Source organism: Salmo salar, chromosome 12, assembly GCF_965601325.2.
Source record: "Salmo salar chromosome 12, fSalSal1, whole genome shotgun sequence".
NCBI lineage: Eukaryota > Metazoa > Chordata > Actinopteri > Salmoniformes > Salmonidae > Salmo > Salmo salar.
The window spans coordinates 3,087,060-3,106,208 of NC_138302.1; the positions used below are offsets into that span (position 1 = coordinate 3,087,060).

The following is a 19,149-nucleotide window of genomic DNA, read 5'->3' on the forward strand; positions in this document are numbered from 1 at the left end:
CAGCGGTCCCTGGTTGCGGCTGGCGTCCTGTAGGAACTTTAACAGGAAGATACCTACCCTGAAACAGGAAGACACCTACCCTGAAACAGGAAGATATCTACCCTGAAACAGGAAGACACCTAACCTGAAACAGGAAGTCACCTACCCTAAAACAGGAAGTCACCTACCCTGAAACAGGAAGTCGCCTACCCTGAAACAGGAAGCACCTACCCTGAAACAGTAGTCCCTGGCTGTGGCTGGCGTCCTGTAGGAACTTTAAACAGGAAGTCACCTACACTGAAACAGGAAGATACCTACCCTGAAACAGGAAGACACCTACCCTGAAACAGGAAGACACCTACCCTGAAACAGGAAGCTACCTACCCTAAAACAGGAAGACACCTACCCTGAAACAGGAAGACACCAACCTGAAACAGAAAGACACCTACCCTTAAACAGGAAGAATCTACCCTGAAACAGGAATAACCTACCCTGAAACAGGAAGTTACCTACCCTGAAACAGGAAGTCACCTACCCTGAGACAGTGGTCCCTGGCTGCGGCTGGCGTCCTGTAGGAACTTTAACAGGAAGACACCTACCCTGAAACAGGAAGCCACCTACCCTGAAACAGGAAGACACCTACCCTGAAACAGGAAGCCACCTACCCTGAAACAGGAAGACACCTACCCTGAAACAGGAAGACGCCTACCCTGAAACAGGAAGACACCTAGCCTGAAACAGGAAGTCACCTAACCTGAAACAGGAAGACACCTACACTGAAACAGGAAGTTAACTACCCTGAAACAGGAAGTCACCTACCCTGAAACAGTGGTCCCTGGTTGCGGCTGGCGTCCTGTAGGAACTTTAACAGGAAGACACGTACCCTGAAACAGGAAGTCATCTACCCAAAAAACAGGAAGACACCTACCCTGAAACAGGAAGTCACCTACCCTGAAACAGGAAGATACCTACCCTGAAACAGTGGTCTCTGGTTGCGGCTGGCATCCTGTAGGAACTTTAGCAGGAAGACACCTACCCTGGAACAGAAAGTCACTTACCCTGAAACACTACTCCCTGGTTGCGGCTGGCGTCCTGTAGGAACTTTAACAGGAAATCACCTACCCTGAAACAGGAAGTCACCTACCCTGAAATAGGAAGATACCTACCCTGAAACAGGAAGACACCTACTCTGAAACAGGAAGTCACCTACCCTGAAACAGTGGTCCCTGGTTGCGGCTGGCGTCCTGTAGGAACTTTAACAGGAAGTCACCTACCCTGAAACAGGAAGACACCTACCCTGAAACAGGAAGCACCTACCCTGAAACAGGAAGACAGCTACCCTGAAACAGCGGTCCCTGGTTGCGGCTGGCGTCCTGTAGGAACTTTAACAGGAAGTCACCTACCCTGAACAGGAAAACACCTACCCTGAAACAGGAAGACACCTACCCTGAAAAGGAAGTCATCTGCCCTGAAACAGGAAGTCACCTACCCTGAAACAGGAAGACACCTACCCTGAAACAGTGGTCCCTGGTTGCGGCTGGCTTCCTGTAGGAACTTTAACAGGAAGACACTGTCATGACGTTGGCCTGTGGGTAAGGTTTATGACCCCCCCCCCCATAAATACCTTTCTCCCTTCCCCTCTCTGACCCTACTGAAGGACTTGAATAGCCTGTGTTAAATATAGAGAGTCTGGGAACATCAAACAAATGGGGAAAAGGAACCATATTTTGGTAATAAAACCAGTTGGAAATATGCTTGGGAACGTAATGAGTATGTATGTCAGTTCGCTTGTCATCTGAGACATTATGACTGATGACAGGACGACATAAACGGTACCTGAGAAAGTATACACTCTCTAGTTATCAGAGTAACATGGAATTGTTATGCAATTGAAATGTTTGATTTTGAAATTGTTTGTTAGGCGATTAAATGTAATTTTAGCTTCCAAATGAGAGAATTGGGTTTTCATAAGGAAAGTGCCCTGCTTGATCAGTGGCCCACCCCTGTGAAGAGACAGGGGTTATAAACGATGAAACACCTCCCTCCCCCGCTCCACTATATAAGCCTTTGACGAAAAGATAACCACGTTGTTCCAGTACGGGAGGTCTGCAGCCTCTACGTTAGAAGGACACACATGTCAACTAAGCCAACCTCGGCGTGAGCTATGGTATGAACTTTGAGCTTATTCACTACAGAAGTGATTCTTCCTAGCCGCTGTAGACGTGGGCTAGGAAAGGACGGACGACAGATTCAGTCTAACAGACGGACGAAGATACCACCACGTATCCAATTTACCACCATTGACATTCTTAAGAGTTTACAGGAAGATCTGTTGGCCAACCCGGCCAGCATCTACGACCAATCTACCGAAGCGCAGCTCAGAGTAAATATTTATTGCATTTTCCTTTTCCAAATGGGCGGTAATTTAGAATGCATAAGATAATGTATTTACGATAGCATAGCTGCAGTTTCTGTGTTCCTAAATCTTCCCGCTCTTTCATTCAAGCCCAACCCCCTTTCCTTTGTGTAACCAGCTTTCATACAGGTTCCGTTCACCAGGGGTGAATTCTGTATGACATCATTGTATTCTGTGTATTTGTAATTCTGTGTGATTAGTTAGGTATTTAGTAAATAAATAATTAAACCCAATTTTGTATTGCTGATTCAACTTGTTAGCCAGGGTTCGTGAAGATAGCCAAGAATTTACAACTTTCATTATGAGACTGAAAATAAGACAAGGGTTAATATTGACTGCTATCGATGTAAAATATTACAAAGTATTTTAAGAGTTTATTCGGAAGATAACGGCTCTATAAACGTTCTTCCGTGGTGCCCCGACTTTCTAGTTAATTACATTTACATGATTAGCTTAATCAGGTAATATTAATTACAGAGAAATCATTTTATAAGTCAGCATGTCATATCACTTAATCCGGCATAGCCAAAGACACGACAACACCTACCCTGAACCAGGAAGACACATACCCAGAAACACTACTCCCTGGTTGCTGCTGGCGTCCTGTAGGAACTTTAAACAGGAAGTCACCTACACTGAAACAGGAAGATACCTACCCTGAAACAGGAAGACACCTACCCTGAAACAGGAAGACACCTACCCTGAAACAGGAAGATACCTACCCTGAAACAGGAAGACACCTACCCTGAAACAGGAAGACACCTAGCCTGAAACAGGAAGTCACCTACCCTGAAACAGGAAGTCACCTACCCTGAAACAGGAAGACACCTACCCTGAACCAGGAAGTCAACTAGCCTGAAACAGGAAGTCACCTACCCTGAAACAGGAAGATCACCTACCCTGAAACAGTGGTCCCTGGTTGCGGCTGGCGTCCTGTAGGAATTTTAACAGGAAGACACCTACCCTGAAACAGGAAGTCACGTACTCAAAAAACAGGAAGACACCTACCCTGAGACAGGAATTCACCTACCCTTAAACAGGAAGACACCTACCCTGAACCAGGTAGACACCTACCCTGAAACACTACTCCCTGGTTGCGGCTGGCGTCCTGTAGGAACTTTAACAGGAAGTCACCTACCCTGAAACAGGAAGACACCTACCCTGAAACAGGAAGACACCTACCCTGAAACAGGAAGACACCTACCCTGAAACAGGAAGACACCTACCCTGAAACAGGAAGATACCTACCCTGAAACAGGAAGACACCTACCCTGGAACAGGAAGTCACCTACCCTGAAACAGGAAGTCACCTACCCTGAAACAGGAAGATACCTACCCTGAAACAGGAAGACACCTACCCTGGATCAGGAAGATACCTACCCTGAAACAGGAAGTCACCTACACTGAAACAGGAAGCCACCTACCCTGAAACAGGAAGATACCTACCCTGAAACATGAAGTCACCTACCCTGAAACAGGAAGATACCTACCCTGAAACAGGAAGTCACCTACCCTGAAACAGGAAGTCACCTACCCTGGAACAGGAAGATACCTACCCTGAAACAGGAAGTCACCTACCCTGAAACAGGAAGACACCTACCCTGAAACAGGAAGACACCTACCCTGAAACAGGAAGACACCTACCCTGAAACAGGAAGATACCTACCCTGAAACAGGAAGTTACCTACCCTGGATCAGGAAGATACCTACCCTGAAACAGGAAGATACCTAACCTAAAACAGGAAGACACCTACCCTGGATCAGGAAGATACCTACCCTGAAACAGGAAGACACCTACCCTGAAACAGGAAGACACCTACCCTGAAACAGGAAGACACCTACCCTGGATCAGGAACACACCTACCCTGGATCAGGAAGATACCTACCCTGAAACAGGAAGTCACCTACCCTGAAACAGGAAGACACCTACCCTGAAACAGGAAGATACCTACCCTGAAACATGAATCACCTACCCTGAAATAGGAAGACACCTACCCTGAAACAGGAAGACACCTACCCTGAAACAGTGGTCCCTGGCTGCGGCTGGCGTCCTGTAGGAACTTTAACAGGAAGACACCTACCCTGAAACTGGAAGATACCTACCCTGAAACATGAAGTCACCTACCCTTAAACAGGAAGTCACCTACCCTGAAACAGTGGTCCCTGGCTGTGGCTGGCGTCCTGTAGGAACTTTAACAGGAAGGGCTTCAGGACCTCAGAGCAGCGATGGAACGCAGTCAGGATGTAAAGCAACCTCCAACCACGCTGACAGCTGTCCCTAAAGGTTAGAGGTTAGGGGTTATGTGTTAGGGGTTAGGGGTTAGAGGTTAGGGGTTAGAGGTTAGGGGTTAGAGGTTAGGGGTTAGAGATTAGGGGTTAGGGGTTAGATGTTATGGGTTAGAGGTTAGGGGTTAGAGGTTAGGGGTTAGGGGTTAGAGTTAGGGTCTTACGGTTTAGAGCTGGTGTTTCCTGTAATCTGTTTGAGGATTTGACAGTAGGCTTCATCCTTCATCAGACCAAACTGTCCAATCAGCTAGAGAGAGAGAGAGAGAGGGAGAAACAAACACACACATCACACAGACGTCGGAAACAGACATCGGAAACAGGCGTCGGAAACATATCACACAAAAAACCAACCAACTTTTAATGGCGTGGGTGTTACCTTCAGGAAGGTGTTGACTACTTCCTGTTCTGTCAGTCCCTTCAGCGGGTGGTCTCCCATAAAACGCATCACCGCTATGAACATGACATAGCAGGACATACCATGACATAGCAGGACATAGTAGGATATGACATACCATGACTTAAAATAACAGCCAATGACATGAAATGACATGACAAAGGCATTAAAATGACATAGCATGGGCATAGCATGACAAAGCATGGGCATAGCATGACATAGCGTGACACATAACTTACATAGGAAGATGTCTGTAGCCATTCTATTCATAGCATGACATAGCGTGACACATAACTTACATAGGAAGATGTCTGTAGCCATTCTATTCATAGCATGACATAGCGTAACATATAACTTACATAGGAAGATGTCTGTAGCCACTCTGTTCATAGCATGACATAGCGTGACATATAACTTACATAGGAAGATGTCTGTAGCCACTCTGTTCATGGCAGGATCAGTGAACTCTATCAGAGATTCAGACAGTGGAGACTGGAGGGGGGAGATATAATGGAACACTATCAGAGATTCAGACAGTGGAGACTGGGGGGAGATATAATGGAACACTATCAGAGATTCAGACAGTGGAGACTGCGGGGGGGAGATATAATGGAACACTATCAGAGATTCAGACAGTGGAGACTGGAGGGGAGATATAATGGAACACTATCAGAGATTCAGACAGTGGAGACTGGGGGGAGATATAATGGAACACTATCAGAGATTCAGACAGTGGAGACTGGAGTGAGATATAATGGAAATATGTTTAACTACTTAAGGCTTATGAGAGGTATAATAAAACATTTAAGGTAGGTGTTATAATGTGCTATAAAGTATTACAACATATACACTCATATACATTTATTGATAAGAATGTTATCTGGTCACCTTAATTAGTTAAAATGTGTTGTAATGTGTTATAATGTGTTATAATGTGTAATAATGTGTTACCTTGGAGAATGTGATTTGTTATAATGTGTTATAATGTGTTACCTTGGAGAACTTGATTTGTTATGTGATATGTGTTACCTTGGGGAATGTGATGTGTTATAATGTGTTATAATGTGTTATAATGTGTAATAATGTGTTACCTTGGAGAACTTGATGTGTTATAATGTGTTACCTTGGAGAACTTGATTTGTTATAATGTGTTATAATGTGTTACCTTGGAGAACTTGATTTGTTATAATGTGTTATAATGTGTTACCTTGGAGAACTTGATTTGTTACGTGTTATGTGTTACCTTGGAGAATGTGATGTGTTATAATGTGTTACAATGTGTAACCTTGGAGAATGTGATGTGTTATAATGTGTTACAATGTGTAACCTTGGAGAACTTGATTTGTTATGTGTTATGTGTTACCTTGGAGATTATGTGTTACCTTGGAGAATGTGATGTGTTATAATGTGTAATAATGTGTTATAATGTGTAATAATGTGTTACATTGGAGAACGTGATGTGTTATAATGTGTTATGTGTTATAATGTGTAATAATGTTACCTTAATGTGTAATAATGTTTTACATTGGAGAACGTGATGTGTTATAATGTGTTATAATGTGTTATAATGTGTAATAATGTGTTACCTTGTAGAACGTGATGTGTTATAATGTGTTACCTTGGAGAACTTGATGTGTTATAATGTGTTATAATGTGTTACCTTGGAGAACTTGTTGTTTTATAATGTGTTATAATGTGTTAAATTTGTTTAAATGTGTTATAATGTTTTATAATGTGTAATAATGAGTTACCTTGGAGAACGTGATGCGTTATAATGTGTTATAATGTGTTACCTTGGAGAACTTGATGTGTTATAATGTATTATAAAGTGTTATAATGTGTAATAATGTGTTACCTTGGAGAACTTGATGCATTATAATGTGTTATAATGTGTTACCTTGGAGAACTTGATGTGTTATAATGTGTAATAATGTGTTACCTTGGGGAACATGATTTGTTATAATGTGTTATAATGTGTTACCTTGGAGAACGTGATGTGTTATAATGTGTTATAATGTGTAATAATGTGTTAAATTGTAGAACTTGATGCGTATTATTGTGTTATAATATGTTATAATGTGTTATAATGTTTTATAATGTGTAATAATGAGTTACCTTGGATAACTTGATGTGTTATAATGTGTTATAATGCGTTACCTTGGAGAACGTGATGTGTTATAATGTGTTATAATGTGTTACATTTGTTTAAATGTGTTATAATGTTTTATAATGTGTAATAATGAGTTACCTTGAAGAACTTGATGTGTTATAATGTTTTATAATGTGTTACCTTGGATAACTTGATGTGTTATAATGTGTTATAATGTGTTATAATGTGTAATAATGTGTTACCTTGGAGAACTTGATTTGTTATAATGTGTAATAATGTGTTACTTTGGAGAACTTGATTTTTTATAATGTATTATAATGTGTTACCTTGGAGAACTTGATGTGTTATAATGTGTTATAATGTGTTATATTTGTTTAAATGTGTTATAATGTTTTATAATGTGTAATAATGAGTTACCTTGGAGAACTTGATGTGTTATAATGTTTTATAATGTGTTACCTTGGATAACTTGATGTGTTATAATGTGTTATAATGTGTTATAATGTGTAATAATGTGTAATAATGTGTTACCTTGGAGAACTTGATTTGTTATAATGTTTAATAATGTTTTACCTTGGAGAACTTGATTTTTTTTTATGTGTTATAATGTGCTACCTTGGAGAACTTGATGTGTTATAATGTGTTATAATGTGTTATTTGTTTAAATGTGTTATGTTTTATAATGTGTAATAATGAGTTACCTTGGAGAACTTGATGCGTATTATTGTGTTATAATATGTTATAATGTGTTATAATGTTTTATAATGTGTAATAATGAGTTACCTTGGATAACTTGATGTGTTATAATGTGTTATAATGCGTTACCTTGGAGAACGTGATGTGTTATAATGTGTTATAATGTGTTACATTTGTTTAAATGTGTTATAATGTTTTATAATGTGTAATAATGAGTTACCTTGAAGAACTTGATGTGTTATAATGTTTTATAATGTGTTACCTTGGATAACTTGATGTGTTATAATGTGTTATAATGTGTTATAATGTGTAATAATGTGTTACCTTGGAGAACTTGATTTGTTATAATGTGTAATAATGTGTTACCTTGGAGAACTTGATTTTTTATAATGTATTATAATGTGTTACCTTGGAGAACTTGATGTGTTATAATGTGTTATAATGTGTTATATTTGTTTAAATGTGTTATAATGTTTTATAATGTGTAATAATGAGTTACCTTGGAGAACTTGATGTGTTATAATGTTTTATAATGTGTTACCTTGGATAACTTGATGTGTTATAATGTGTTATAATGTGTTATAATGTGTAATAATGTGTAATAATGTGTTACCTTGGAGAACTTGATTTGTTATAATGTTTAATAATGTTTTACCTTGGAGAACTTGATTTTTTTTAATGTGTTATAATGTGCTACCTTGGAGAACTTGATGTGTTATAATGTGTTATAATGTGTTATATTTGTTTAAATGTGTTATGTTTTATAATGTGTAATAATGAGTTACCTTGGAGAACTTGATGTGTTATAATGTTTTATAATGTGTTACCTTGGATAACTTGATGTGTTATAATGTGTTATAATGTGTAATAATGTGTTACCTTGGAGAACTTGATTTGTTATAATGTGTAATAATGAGTTACCTTGAAGAACTTGATGTGTTATAATGTTTTATAATGTGTTACCTTGGATTACTTGATGTGTTATAATGTGTTATAATGTGTTACCTTGGAGAACTTGATGTGTTATAATGTGTCATAATGTGTTATTATGTGTAATAATGTGTTACCTTGGAGAACTTGATGTGTTATAATGTGTTACCTTGGAGAACTTGATGTGTTATAATGTGTTATAATGTGTTACCTTGGAGAACTTGATGTGTTATAATGTGTTACCTTGGAGAACTTGTTGTGTTATAATGTGTTATAATGTTTTACCTTGGAGATCTTGATGTGTTATAATGTGTTATAATGTGTTACCTTGGAGAACATGATGTTTTATAATGTGTTATAATGTGTTATAATATGTTATAATGTATTATAATGTGTTACCCTGGAGAACTTGATGTGTTATAATGTATTATAAAGTGTTATAATGTGTTACCTTGGAGAACCTGACCATTTCAAAGGGATCTCTGGTGTCTTTGGGCTTCTTGGACTTCACAGAGGCACTATGGGGAGGAACCACAGATAAACACTACTGAGGGACACAGTGGAAGGTGTGTGAGTGGTGTGTGTTTGATGTGTGTGTGTGTGTGTGGTGTGTGTGTTTGATGTGTGTTTGTGTGTGTGAGAGGTGTGAGAGGTGTGTGTGTGTGTGTGTGTGTGTGTGTGTGTGTGTGTGTGTGTGTGTGTGTGTGTGTGTGTGTGTGTGTGTGTGTGCATGTGTGTGTGTATGTGAGTTGTGTGTGTGCGCGGGTGTGTGTGTGTGTTTGATGTGTGTGTGTGTGTGTGTGTGTGTGTGTGTGTGTGTGTGTGTGTGTGTGTGGTGTGTGTGTGTGTGTGTGTGTGTGTGTGTGTGTGTGTGTGTGTGTGTGTGTTTACCCCTTGGTAGCTGGTCTGTAATATCTCTTTGCGAACTCCACCATATCGTAACGCGTGTCCTGCAGAACGCTCTCATCGACCTCCAGGACCTCATCAAACCCTTCCTAAACCACAGCAACACGGATACAGTAGTACAGTAGTACAGTGGTATAGTGGTACAGTAGTACAGTAGTACAGTAGTATAGTAGTACAGTAGTACAGTAGTACAGTATTATAGTAGTATAGTAGTTCAGCAGTAGAGTATTATAGTAGTACAGTAGTATAGTAGTTCAGTAGTACAGTATTATAGTAGTACAGTAGTATAGTAGTTCAGTAGTACAGTATTATAGTAGTACAGTAGTATAGTAGTTCAGTAGTACAGTATTATAGTAGTACAGTAGTATAGTAGTTCAGTAGTACAGTATTATAGTACTACAGTTGTTCAGTAGTACAGTATAATAGTAGTACAGTAGTATAGTAGTTCAGTAGTACAGTATTATAGTAGTACAGTAGTATAGTAGTTCAGTAGTACAGTATTATAGTAGTACAGTAGTATAGTAGTATAGTAGTACAGTGGTACAGTATTATAGTAGTACAGTAGTATAGTAGTTCAGTAGTACAGTATTATAGTAGTACAGTAGTATAGTAGTTCAGTAGTACAGTATTATAGTAGTACAGTAGTAGAGTAGTTCAGTAGTACAGTAGTATAGTAGTTCAGTAGTATAGTATTATAGTAGTACAGTATTATAGTAGTACAGTAGTATAGTAGTACAGTGGTACAGTAGTATAGTAGTACAGTAGTGCAGTATTATAGTAGTATAGTAGTTCAGCAGTACAGTATTATAGTAGTACAGTAGTATAGTAGTTCAGTAGTACAGTATTATAGTAGTACAGTAGTATAGTAGTTCAGTAGTACAGTATTATAGTAGTACAGTCGTATAGTAGTTCAGTAGTACAGTATTATAGTAGTACAGTCGTATAGTAGTTCAGTAGTACAGTATTATAGTAGTACAGTAGTATAGTAGTTCAGTAGTACAGTATTATAGTAGTACAGTAGTATAGTAGTTCAGTAGTACAGTATTATAGTAGTGTGTGTGTTTACAGTACTACAGTGTGTGTGTGTGTGTGTGTGTGTGTGTGTGTGTGTGTGTGTGTGTGTGTCAGTGTGTGTGTGTGTGTGTGTCAGTGTGTGTGTGTGTGTGTCAGTGTGTACCTCCAGGGTGGGATCTATCTCGTGAGCGGCCGCGCTGGACGCCACGGCGACAGCCATAGCTGACGTCACGGCAACACGCCCCGCTCCTCCTTTAAGATCTGCCCTGCGGTCGGCCGGGAGGGACAGGAAGTCAGGGGCGGCGACGGGACGGACAAAATCTGTCGGGAATGCCCCGGCACGACCAAACACCCCTCCAAACTTCCAGCCTGGTAGATAAACAGACAGGGGGAAGACACACACACAGCAGAGATTAATGGAGAGATGAGGGAGAGGAAGAGGAGAGATGAGGAAGGGGAGAGAGGAGAGGGGAGAGGAGAGGTGGAGGAAGATGAGAGATGAGGTGGAGGAAGAGGAGAGAGAGATGAGGTGGAGGGAGAGGAGAGGAGAGAGATGAGGTGGAGGGAGAGGAGAGGAGAGATGAGGTGGAGGAAGAGGAGGTGAGAGAGATGAGGTGGAGGGAGAGGAGAGGAGAGATGAGGTGGAGGAAGAGGAGGGGAGAGAGATGAGGTGGAGGGAGAGGAGAGATGAGAGGTGGAGGAAGAGAAGAGGAGAGATGAGGTGGAGGAAGAGGAGGGGAGAGATGAGGTGGAGGAAGAGGAGGGGAAAGAGATGAGGTGGATGAAGGGGAGAGAGATGTGGAGGAAGAGGAGGGGAGAGATGAGGTGGAGGAAGAGGAGAGGAGAGAGATGAGGTGGAGGGAGAGGAGAGGAGAGAGATGAGGTGGAGGGAGAGGAGAGGAGAGATGAGAGGTGGAGGAAGAGGATAGGAGAGATGAGGTGGAGGAAGAGAAGGGGAGAGATGAGGTGGAGGAAGAGGAGGGGAGAGAGTTGAGGTGGATGAAGAGGAGAGATGAGTGGTGGAGGAAGAGGAGAGGAGAGATGAGATGGAGGAAGAGGAGGGGAGAGAGATGAGGTGGATGAAGAGGAGAGATGAGAGGTGGAGGAAGAGGAGAGGAGAGATGAGATGGAGGAAGAGGAGGGGAGAGATGAGGTGGATGAAGAGGAGAGAGAGATGTGGAGATAGAGGAGTGGAGAGATGAGGTGGAGGAAGAGGAGGGGAGAGAGATGAGAGGTGGATGAAGAGGAGAGAGAGATGTGGAGGAAGAGGAGGGGAGAGATGAGGTGGAGGAAGAGGAGAGAGAGAGGTGGAGGAAGAGGAGAGAGAGATGTGGAGGAGGAAGAGGAGAGGGGAGAGGAGAGGTGGAGGAAGTGGAGAGAGAGATGAGGTGGAGGAAGATGAAAGAGATGAGGTGGAGGAAGAGGAGAGAGAGATGAGGTGGAGGAAGAGGAGAGGTGGAGGAAGAGGAGAGAGAGATGCGGTGGAGGAAGAGGAGAGAGAGATGAGGTGGAGGAAGAGGGGAGAGATGAGGTGGAGGAAGAGGAGGGGAGAGAGATGAGGTGGATGAAGAGGAGAGAGAGAGGTGGAGGAAGAGGAGAGAGAGATGTGGAGGAGGAAGAGGAGAGAGATGAGGTGGAGGGAGAGGAGAGGAGAGATGAGGTGGAGGAAGAGGAGGGGAGAGAGATGAGGTGGAGGGAGAGGAGAGATGAGAGGTGGAGGAAGAGGAGAGGAGAGATGAGGTGGAGGAAGAGGAGGGGAGAGATGAGGTGGAGGAAGAGGAGGGGAAAGAGATGAGGTGGATGAAGGGGAGAGAGATGTGGAGGAAGAGGAGGGGAGAGATGAGGTGGAGGAAGAGGAGAGGAGAGAGATGAGGTGGAGGGAGAGGAGAGATGAGGTGGAGGGAGAGGAGAGATGAGAGGTGGAGGAAGAGGATAGGAGAGATGAGGTGGAGGAAGAGGAGAGGAGAGATGAGGTGGAGGAAGAGGAGTGGAGAGAGTTGAGGTGGATGAAGAGGAGAGATGAGTGGTGGAGGAAGAGGAGAGGAGAGATGAGATGGAGGAAGAGGAGGGGAGAGAGATGAGGTGGATGAAGAGGAGAGATGAGAGGTGGAGGAAGAGGAGAGGAGAGATGAGATGGAGGAAGAGGAGGGGAGAGATGAGTTGGATGAAGAGGAGAGAGATGTGGAGGAAGAGGAGGGGAGAGATGAGGTGGAGGAAGAGGAGAGGAGAGAGATGAGGTGGAGGGAGAGGAGAGGAGAGATGAGAGGTGGAGGAAGAGGATAGGAGATGAGAGGTGGAGGAAGAAGAGAGGAGAGATGAGGTGGAGGAAGAGGAGGGGAGAGATGAGGTGGAGGAAGAGGAGGGGAGAGAGAAATGTGGAGGAAGAGGAGGTGAGAGATGAGGTGGATGAAGAGGAGAGAGAGATGTGGAGGAAGAGGAGGGGAGAGATGAGGTGGAAGAAGAGTAGAGGAGAGAGATGAGGTGGAGGGAGAGGGAGAGGAGAGGAGAGATGAGGTGGATGAAGGGGAGAGAGAGATGTGGAGATAGAGGAGTGGAGAGATGAGGTGGAGGAAGAGGAGGGGAGGGAGATGAGGTGGATGAAGAGGAGAGAGAGATGTGGAGGAAGAGGAGTGGAGAGATGAGGTGGAGGAAGAGGAGGGGAGAGAGATGAGGTGGATGAAGAGGAGAGATGAGAGGTGGAGGAAGAGGAGAGGAGAGATGAGATGGAGGAAGAGGAGGGGAGAGATGAGTTGGATGAAGAGGAGAGAGATGTGGAGGAAGAGGAGGGGAGAGATGAGGTGGAGGAAGAGGAGAGGAGAGAGATGAGGTGGAGGGAGAGGAGAGGAGAGATGAGAGGTGGAGGAAGAGGATAGGAGATGAGAGGTGGAGGAAGAAGAGAGGAGAGATGAGGTGGAGGAAGAGGAGGGGAGAGATGATGTGGAGGAAGAGGAGGGGAGAGAGAAATGTGGAGGAAGAGGAGGTGAGAGATGAGGTGGATGAAGAGGAGAGAGAGATGTGGAGGAAGAGGAGGGGAGAGATGAGGTGGAGGAAGAGGAGAGGAGAGAGATGAGGTGGAGGGAGAGGAGAGGAGAGATGAGAGGTGGAGGAAGAGGATAGGAGATGAGAGGTGGAGGAAGAAGAGAGGAGAGATGAGGTGGAGGAAGAGGAGGGGAGAGATGAGGTGGAGGAAGAGGAATGGAGAGAGAAATGTGGAGGAAGAGGAGGTGAGAGATGAGGTGGATGAAGAGGAGAGAGAGATGTGGAGGAAGAGGAGGGGGGAGATGAGGTGGAAGAAGAGTAGAGGAGAGAGATGAGGTGGAGGGAGAGGGAGAGGAGAGGAGAGATGAGGTGGATGAAGAGGAGAGAGAGATGTGGAGATAGAGGAGTGGAGAGATGAGGTGGAGGAAGAGGAGGGGAGAGAGATGAGGTGGATGAAGAGGAGAGAGATGTGGAGGAAGAGGAGTGGAGAGATGAGGTGGAGGAAGAGGAGGGGAGAGAGATGAGGTGGATGAAGAGGAGAGAGAGAGGTGGAGGAAGAGGAGAGAGAGATGTGGAGGAGGAAGAGGAGAGGGGAGAGGAGAGGTGGAGGAAGAGGAGAGAGAGATGAGGTGGAGGAAGATGAGAGAGATGAGGTGGAGGAAGAGGAGAGAGAGATGAGGTGGAGGAAGAGGAGAGGTGGATGAAGAGGAGAGAGAGATGCGGTGGAGGAAGAGGAGAGAGAGATGAGGTGGAGGAAGAGGGGAGAGATGGGGGTGGAGGAAGAGGAGGGGAGAGAGATGAGGTGGATGAAGAGGAGAGAGAGAGGTGGAGGAAGAGGAGAGAGAGATGTGGAGGAGGAAGAGGAGAGGGGAGAGGAGAGGTGGAGGAAGAGGAGAGAGATGAGGTGGAGGGAGAGGAGAGGAGAGATGAGTTGGAGGGAGAGGAGAGATGAGAGGTGGAGGAAGAGGAGAGGAGAGATGAGGTGGAGGAAGAGGAGGGGAGAGATGAGTTGGAGGAAGATGAGGGGAAAGAGATGAGGTGGATGAAGGGGAGAGAGATGTGGAGGAAGAGGAGGGGAGAGATGAGGTGGAGGAAGAGGAGAGGAGAGAGATGAGGTGGAGGGAGAGGAGAGGAGAGAGATGAGGTGGAGGGAGAGGAGAGGAGAGATGAGAGGTGGAGGAAGAGGATAGGAGAGATGAGGTGGAGGAAGAGGAGGGGAGAGATGAGGTGGAGGAAGAGAAGGGAGAGAGTTGAGGTGGATGAAGAGGAGAGAGAGATGTGGAGGAAGAGGAGTGGAGAGATGAGGTGGAGGAAGAGGAGGGGAGAGAGATGAGGTGGATGAAGAGGAGAGATGAGAGGTGGAGGAAGAGGAGAGGAGAGATGAGATGGAGGAAGAGGAGGGGAGAGATGAGTTGGATGAAGAGGAGAGAGATGTGGAGGAAGAGGAGGGGAGAGATGAGGTGGAGGAAGAGGAGAGGAGAGAGATGAGGTGGAGGGAGAGGAGAGGAGAGATGAGAGGTGGAGGAAGAGGATAGGAGATGAGAGGTGGAGGAAGAAGAGAGGAGAGATGAGGTGGAGGAAGAGGAGGGGAGAGATGATGTGGAGGAAGAGGAGGGGAGAGAGAAATGTGGAGGAAGAGGAGGTGAGAGATGAGGTGGATGAAGAGGAGAGAGAGATGTTGAGGAAGAGGAGGGGAGAGATGAGGTGGAGGAAGAGGAGAGGAGAGAGATGAGGTGGAGGGAGAGGAGAGGAGAGATGAGAGGTGGAGGAAGAGGATAGGAGATGAGAGGTGGAGGAAGAAGAGAGGAGAGATGAGGTGGAGGAAGAGGAGGGAGAGATGAGGTGGAGGAAGAGGAATGGAGAGAGAAATGTGGAGGAAGAGGAGGTGAGAGATGAGGTGGATGAAGAGGAGAGAGAGATGTGGAGGAAGAGGAGGGGGGAGATGAGGTGGAAGAAGAGTAGAGGAGAGAGATGAGGTGGAGGGAGAGGGAGAGGAGAGGAGAGATGAGGTGGATGAAGAGGAGAGAGAGATGTGGAGATAGAGGAGTGGAGAGATGAGGTGGAGGAAGAGGAGGGGAGAGAGATGAGGTGGATGAAGAGGAGAGAGATGTGGAGGAAGAGGAGTGGAGAGATGAGGTGGAGGAAGAGGAGGGGAGAGAGATGAGGTGGATGAAGAGGAGAGAGAGAGGTGGAGGAAGAGGAGAGAGAGATGTGGAGGAGGAAGAGGAGAGGGGAGAGGAGAGGTGGAGGAAGAGGAGAGAGAGATGAGGTGGAGGAAGATGAGAGAGATGAGGTGGAGGAAGAGGAGAGAGAGATGAGGTGGAGGAAGAGGAGAGGTGGATGAAGAGGAGAGAGAGATGCGGTGGAGGAAGAGGAGAGAGAGATGAGGTGGAGGAAGAGGGGAGAGATGGGGGTGGAGGAAGAGGAGGGGAGAGAGATGAGGTGGATGAAGAGGAGAGAGAGAGGTGGAGGAAGAGGAGAGAGAGATGTGGAGGAGGAAGAGGAGAGGGGAGAGGAGAGGTGGAGGAAGAGGAGAGAGATGAGGTGGAGGGAGAGGAGAGGAGAGATGAGTTGGAGGGAGAGGAGAGATGAGAGGTGGAGGAAGAGGAGAGGAGAGATGAGGTGGAGGAAGAGGAGGGGAGAGATGAGTTGGAGGAAGATGAGGGGAAAGAGATGAGGTGGATGAAGGGGAGAGAGATGTGGAGGAAGAGGAGGGGAGAGATGAGGTGGAGGAAGAGGAGAGGAGAGAGATGAGGTGGAGGGAGAGGAGAGGAGAGAGATGAGGTGGAGGGAGAGGAGAGGAGAGATGAGAGGTGGAGGAAGAGGATAGGAGAGATGAGGTGGAGGAAGAGGAGGGGAGAGAGATGAGGTGGATGAAGAGGAGAGAGAGAGGTGGAGGAAGAGGAGAGAGAGATGTGGAGGAGGAAGAGGAGAGGGGAGAGGAGAGGTGGAGGAAGAGGAGAGAGAGATGAGGTGGAGGAAGATGAGAGAGATGAGGTGGAGGAAGAGGAGAGAGAGATGAGGTGGAGGAAGAGGAGAGGTGGATGAAGAGGAGAGAGAGATGCGGTGGAGGAAGAGGAGAGAGAGATGAGGTGGAGGAAGAGGGGAGAGATGGGGGTGGAGGAAGAGGAGGGGAGAGAGATGAGGTGGATGAAGAGGAGAGAGAGAGGTGGAGGAAGAGGAGAGAGAGATGTGGAGGAGGAAGAGGAGAGGGGAGAGGAGAGGTGGAGGAAGAGGAGAGAGATGAGGTGGAGGGAGAGGAGAGGAGAGATGAGTTGGAGGGAGAGGAGAGATGAGAGGTGGAGGAAGAGGAGAGGAGAGATGAGGTGGAGGAAGAGGAGGGGAGAGATGAGTTGGAGGAAGATGAGGGGAAAGAGATGAGGTGGATGAAGGGGAGAGAGATGTGGAGGAAGAGGAGGGGAGAGATGAGGTGGAGGAAGAGGAGAGGAGAGAGATGAGGTGGAGGGAGAGGAGAGGAGAGAGATGAGGTGGAGGGAGAGGAGAGGAGAGATGAGAGGTGGAGGAAGAGGATAGGAGAGATGAGGTGGAGGAAGAGGAGGGGAGAGATGAGGTGGAGGAAGAGAAGGGAGAGAGTTGAGGTGGATGAAGAGGAGAGATGAGTGGTGGAGGAAGAGGAGAGGAGAGATGAGATGGAGGAAGAGGAGGGGAGAGAGATGAGGTGGATGAAGAGGAGAGATGAGAGGTGGAGGAAGAGGAGAGGAGAGATGAGATGGAGGAAGAGGAGGGGAGAGATGAGTTCGATGAAGAGGAGAGAGATGTGGAGGAAGAGGAGGGGAGAGATGAGGTGGAGGAAGAGGAGAGAGATGAGGTGGAGGGAGAGGAGAGGAGAGATGAGAGGGGGAGGAAGAGGAGAGGAGAGATGAGGTGGAGGAAGAGGAGGGGTTGAGATGAGGTGGAGGAAGAGGAGGGGAGAGAGAAATGTGGAGGAAGAGGAGGGGAGAGATGAGGTGGATGAAGAGGAGAGAGAGATGTGGAGGAAGAGGAGGGGAGAGATGAGGTGGAGGAAGAGTAGAGGAGAGAGATGAGGTGGAGGGAGAGGAGAGGAGAGATGAGGTGGATGAAGAGGAGAGAGAGAGGTGGAGGAAGAGGAGAGAGAGATGTGGTGGATGAAGAGGAGAGAGAGATGTGGAGGAAGAGGAGGGGAGAGATGAGGTGGAGGAAGAGGAGGGGAGAGAGATGAGGTGGATGAAGAGGGAGAGGAGGTGGAGGAAGAGGAGAGAGAGATGTGGAGGAGGAAGAGGAGAGGGGAGAGGAGAGGTGGAGGAAGAGGAGAGAGAGAGGTGGAGGAAGAGGAGAGAGAGATGTGGAGGAGGAAGAGGAGAGGGGAGAGGAGAGGTGGAGGAAGAGGAGAGAGAGATGAGGTGGAGGAAGATAAGAGAGATGAGGTGGAGGAAGAGGAGAGAGAGATGAGGTGGAGGAAGAGGAGAGGTGGATGAAGAGGAGAGAGAGATGCGGTGGAGGAAGAGGAGAGGGGAGAGGAGAGGTGGATGAAGAGGAGAGAGAGAGGTGGAGGAAGAGGAGAGAGAGATGTGGAGGAGGAAGAGGAGAGGGGAGAGGAGAGGTGGAGGAAGAGGAGAGAGAGATGAGGTGGAGGGAGAGGAGAGGAGAGATGAGTTGGAGGGAGAGGAGAGATGAGAGGTGGAGGAAGAGGAGAGGAGAGATGAGGTGGAGGAAGAGGAGGGGAGAGATGAGTTGGAGGAAGATGAGGGGAAAGAGATGAGGTGGATGAAGGGGAGAGAGATGTGGAGGAAGAGGAGGGGAGAGATGAGGTGGAGGAAGAGGAGAGGAGAGAGATGAGGTGGAGGGAGAGGAGAGGAGAGAGATGAGGTGGAGGGAGAGGAGAGGAGAGATGAGAGGTGGAGGAAGAGGATAGGAGAGATGAGGTGGAGGAAGAGGAGGGGAGAGATGAGGTGGAGGAAGAGAAGGGAGAGAGTTGAGGTGGATGAAGAGGAGAGATGAGTGGTGGAGGAAGAGGAGAGGAGAGATGAGATGGAGGAAGAGGAGGGGAGAGAGATGAGGTGGATGAAGAGGAGAGATGAGAGGTGGAGGAAGAGGAGAGGAGAGATGAGATGGAGGAAGAGGAGGGGAGAGATGAGTTCGATGAAGAGGAGAGAGATGTGGAGGAAGAGGAGGGGAGAGATGAGGTGGAGGAAGAGGAGAGAGATGAGGTGGAGGGAGAGGAGAGGAGAGATGAGAGGGGGAGGAAGAGGAGAGGAGAGATGAGGTGGAGGAAGAGGAGGGGTTGAGATGAGGTGGAGGAAGAGGAGGGGAGAGAGAAATGTGGAGGAAGAGGAGGGGAGAGATGAGGTGGATGAAGAGGAGAGAGAGATGTGGAGGAAGAGGAGGGGAGAGATGAGGTAGAGGAAGAGTAGAGGAGAGAGATGAGGTGGAGGGAGAGGAGAGGAGAGATGAGGTGGA

At 46.3% G+C, this 19,149-nt stretch overlaps 1 protein-coding gene across 1 annotated transcript in view; it reads right to left on the reverse strand.

Moving 5' to 3' along the window:
• Positions 1–19,149, reverse strand: part of LOC106592580 (unconventional myosin-XV) — a 274,787-nt gene that overhangs the window by 45,073 nt on the left and 210,565 nt on the right. The window contains exons 47-53 of the mRNA XM_045692035.2: positions 10,895–11,100; positions 9,703–9,806; positions 9,263–9,329; positions 5,495–5,567; positions 5,058–5,131; positions 4,846–4,928; positions 4,543–4,673 (exon numbers count right to left, since the gene is read on the reverse strand). Of these exons, the coding sequence (XP_045547991.2) occupies positions 4,543–4,673; positions 4,846–4,928; positions 5,058–5,131; positions 5,495–5,567; positions 9,263–9,329; positions 9,703–9,806; positions 10,895–11,100 (738 nt within the window). The remainder of the gene's footprint in view (positions 1–4,542; positions 4,674–4,845; positions 4,929–5,057; positions 5,132–5,494; positions 5,568–9,262; positions 9,330–9,702; positions 9,807–10,894; positions 11,101–19,149) is intronic.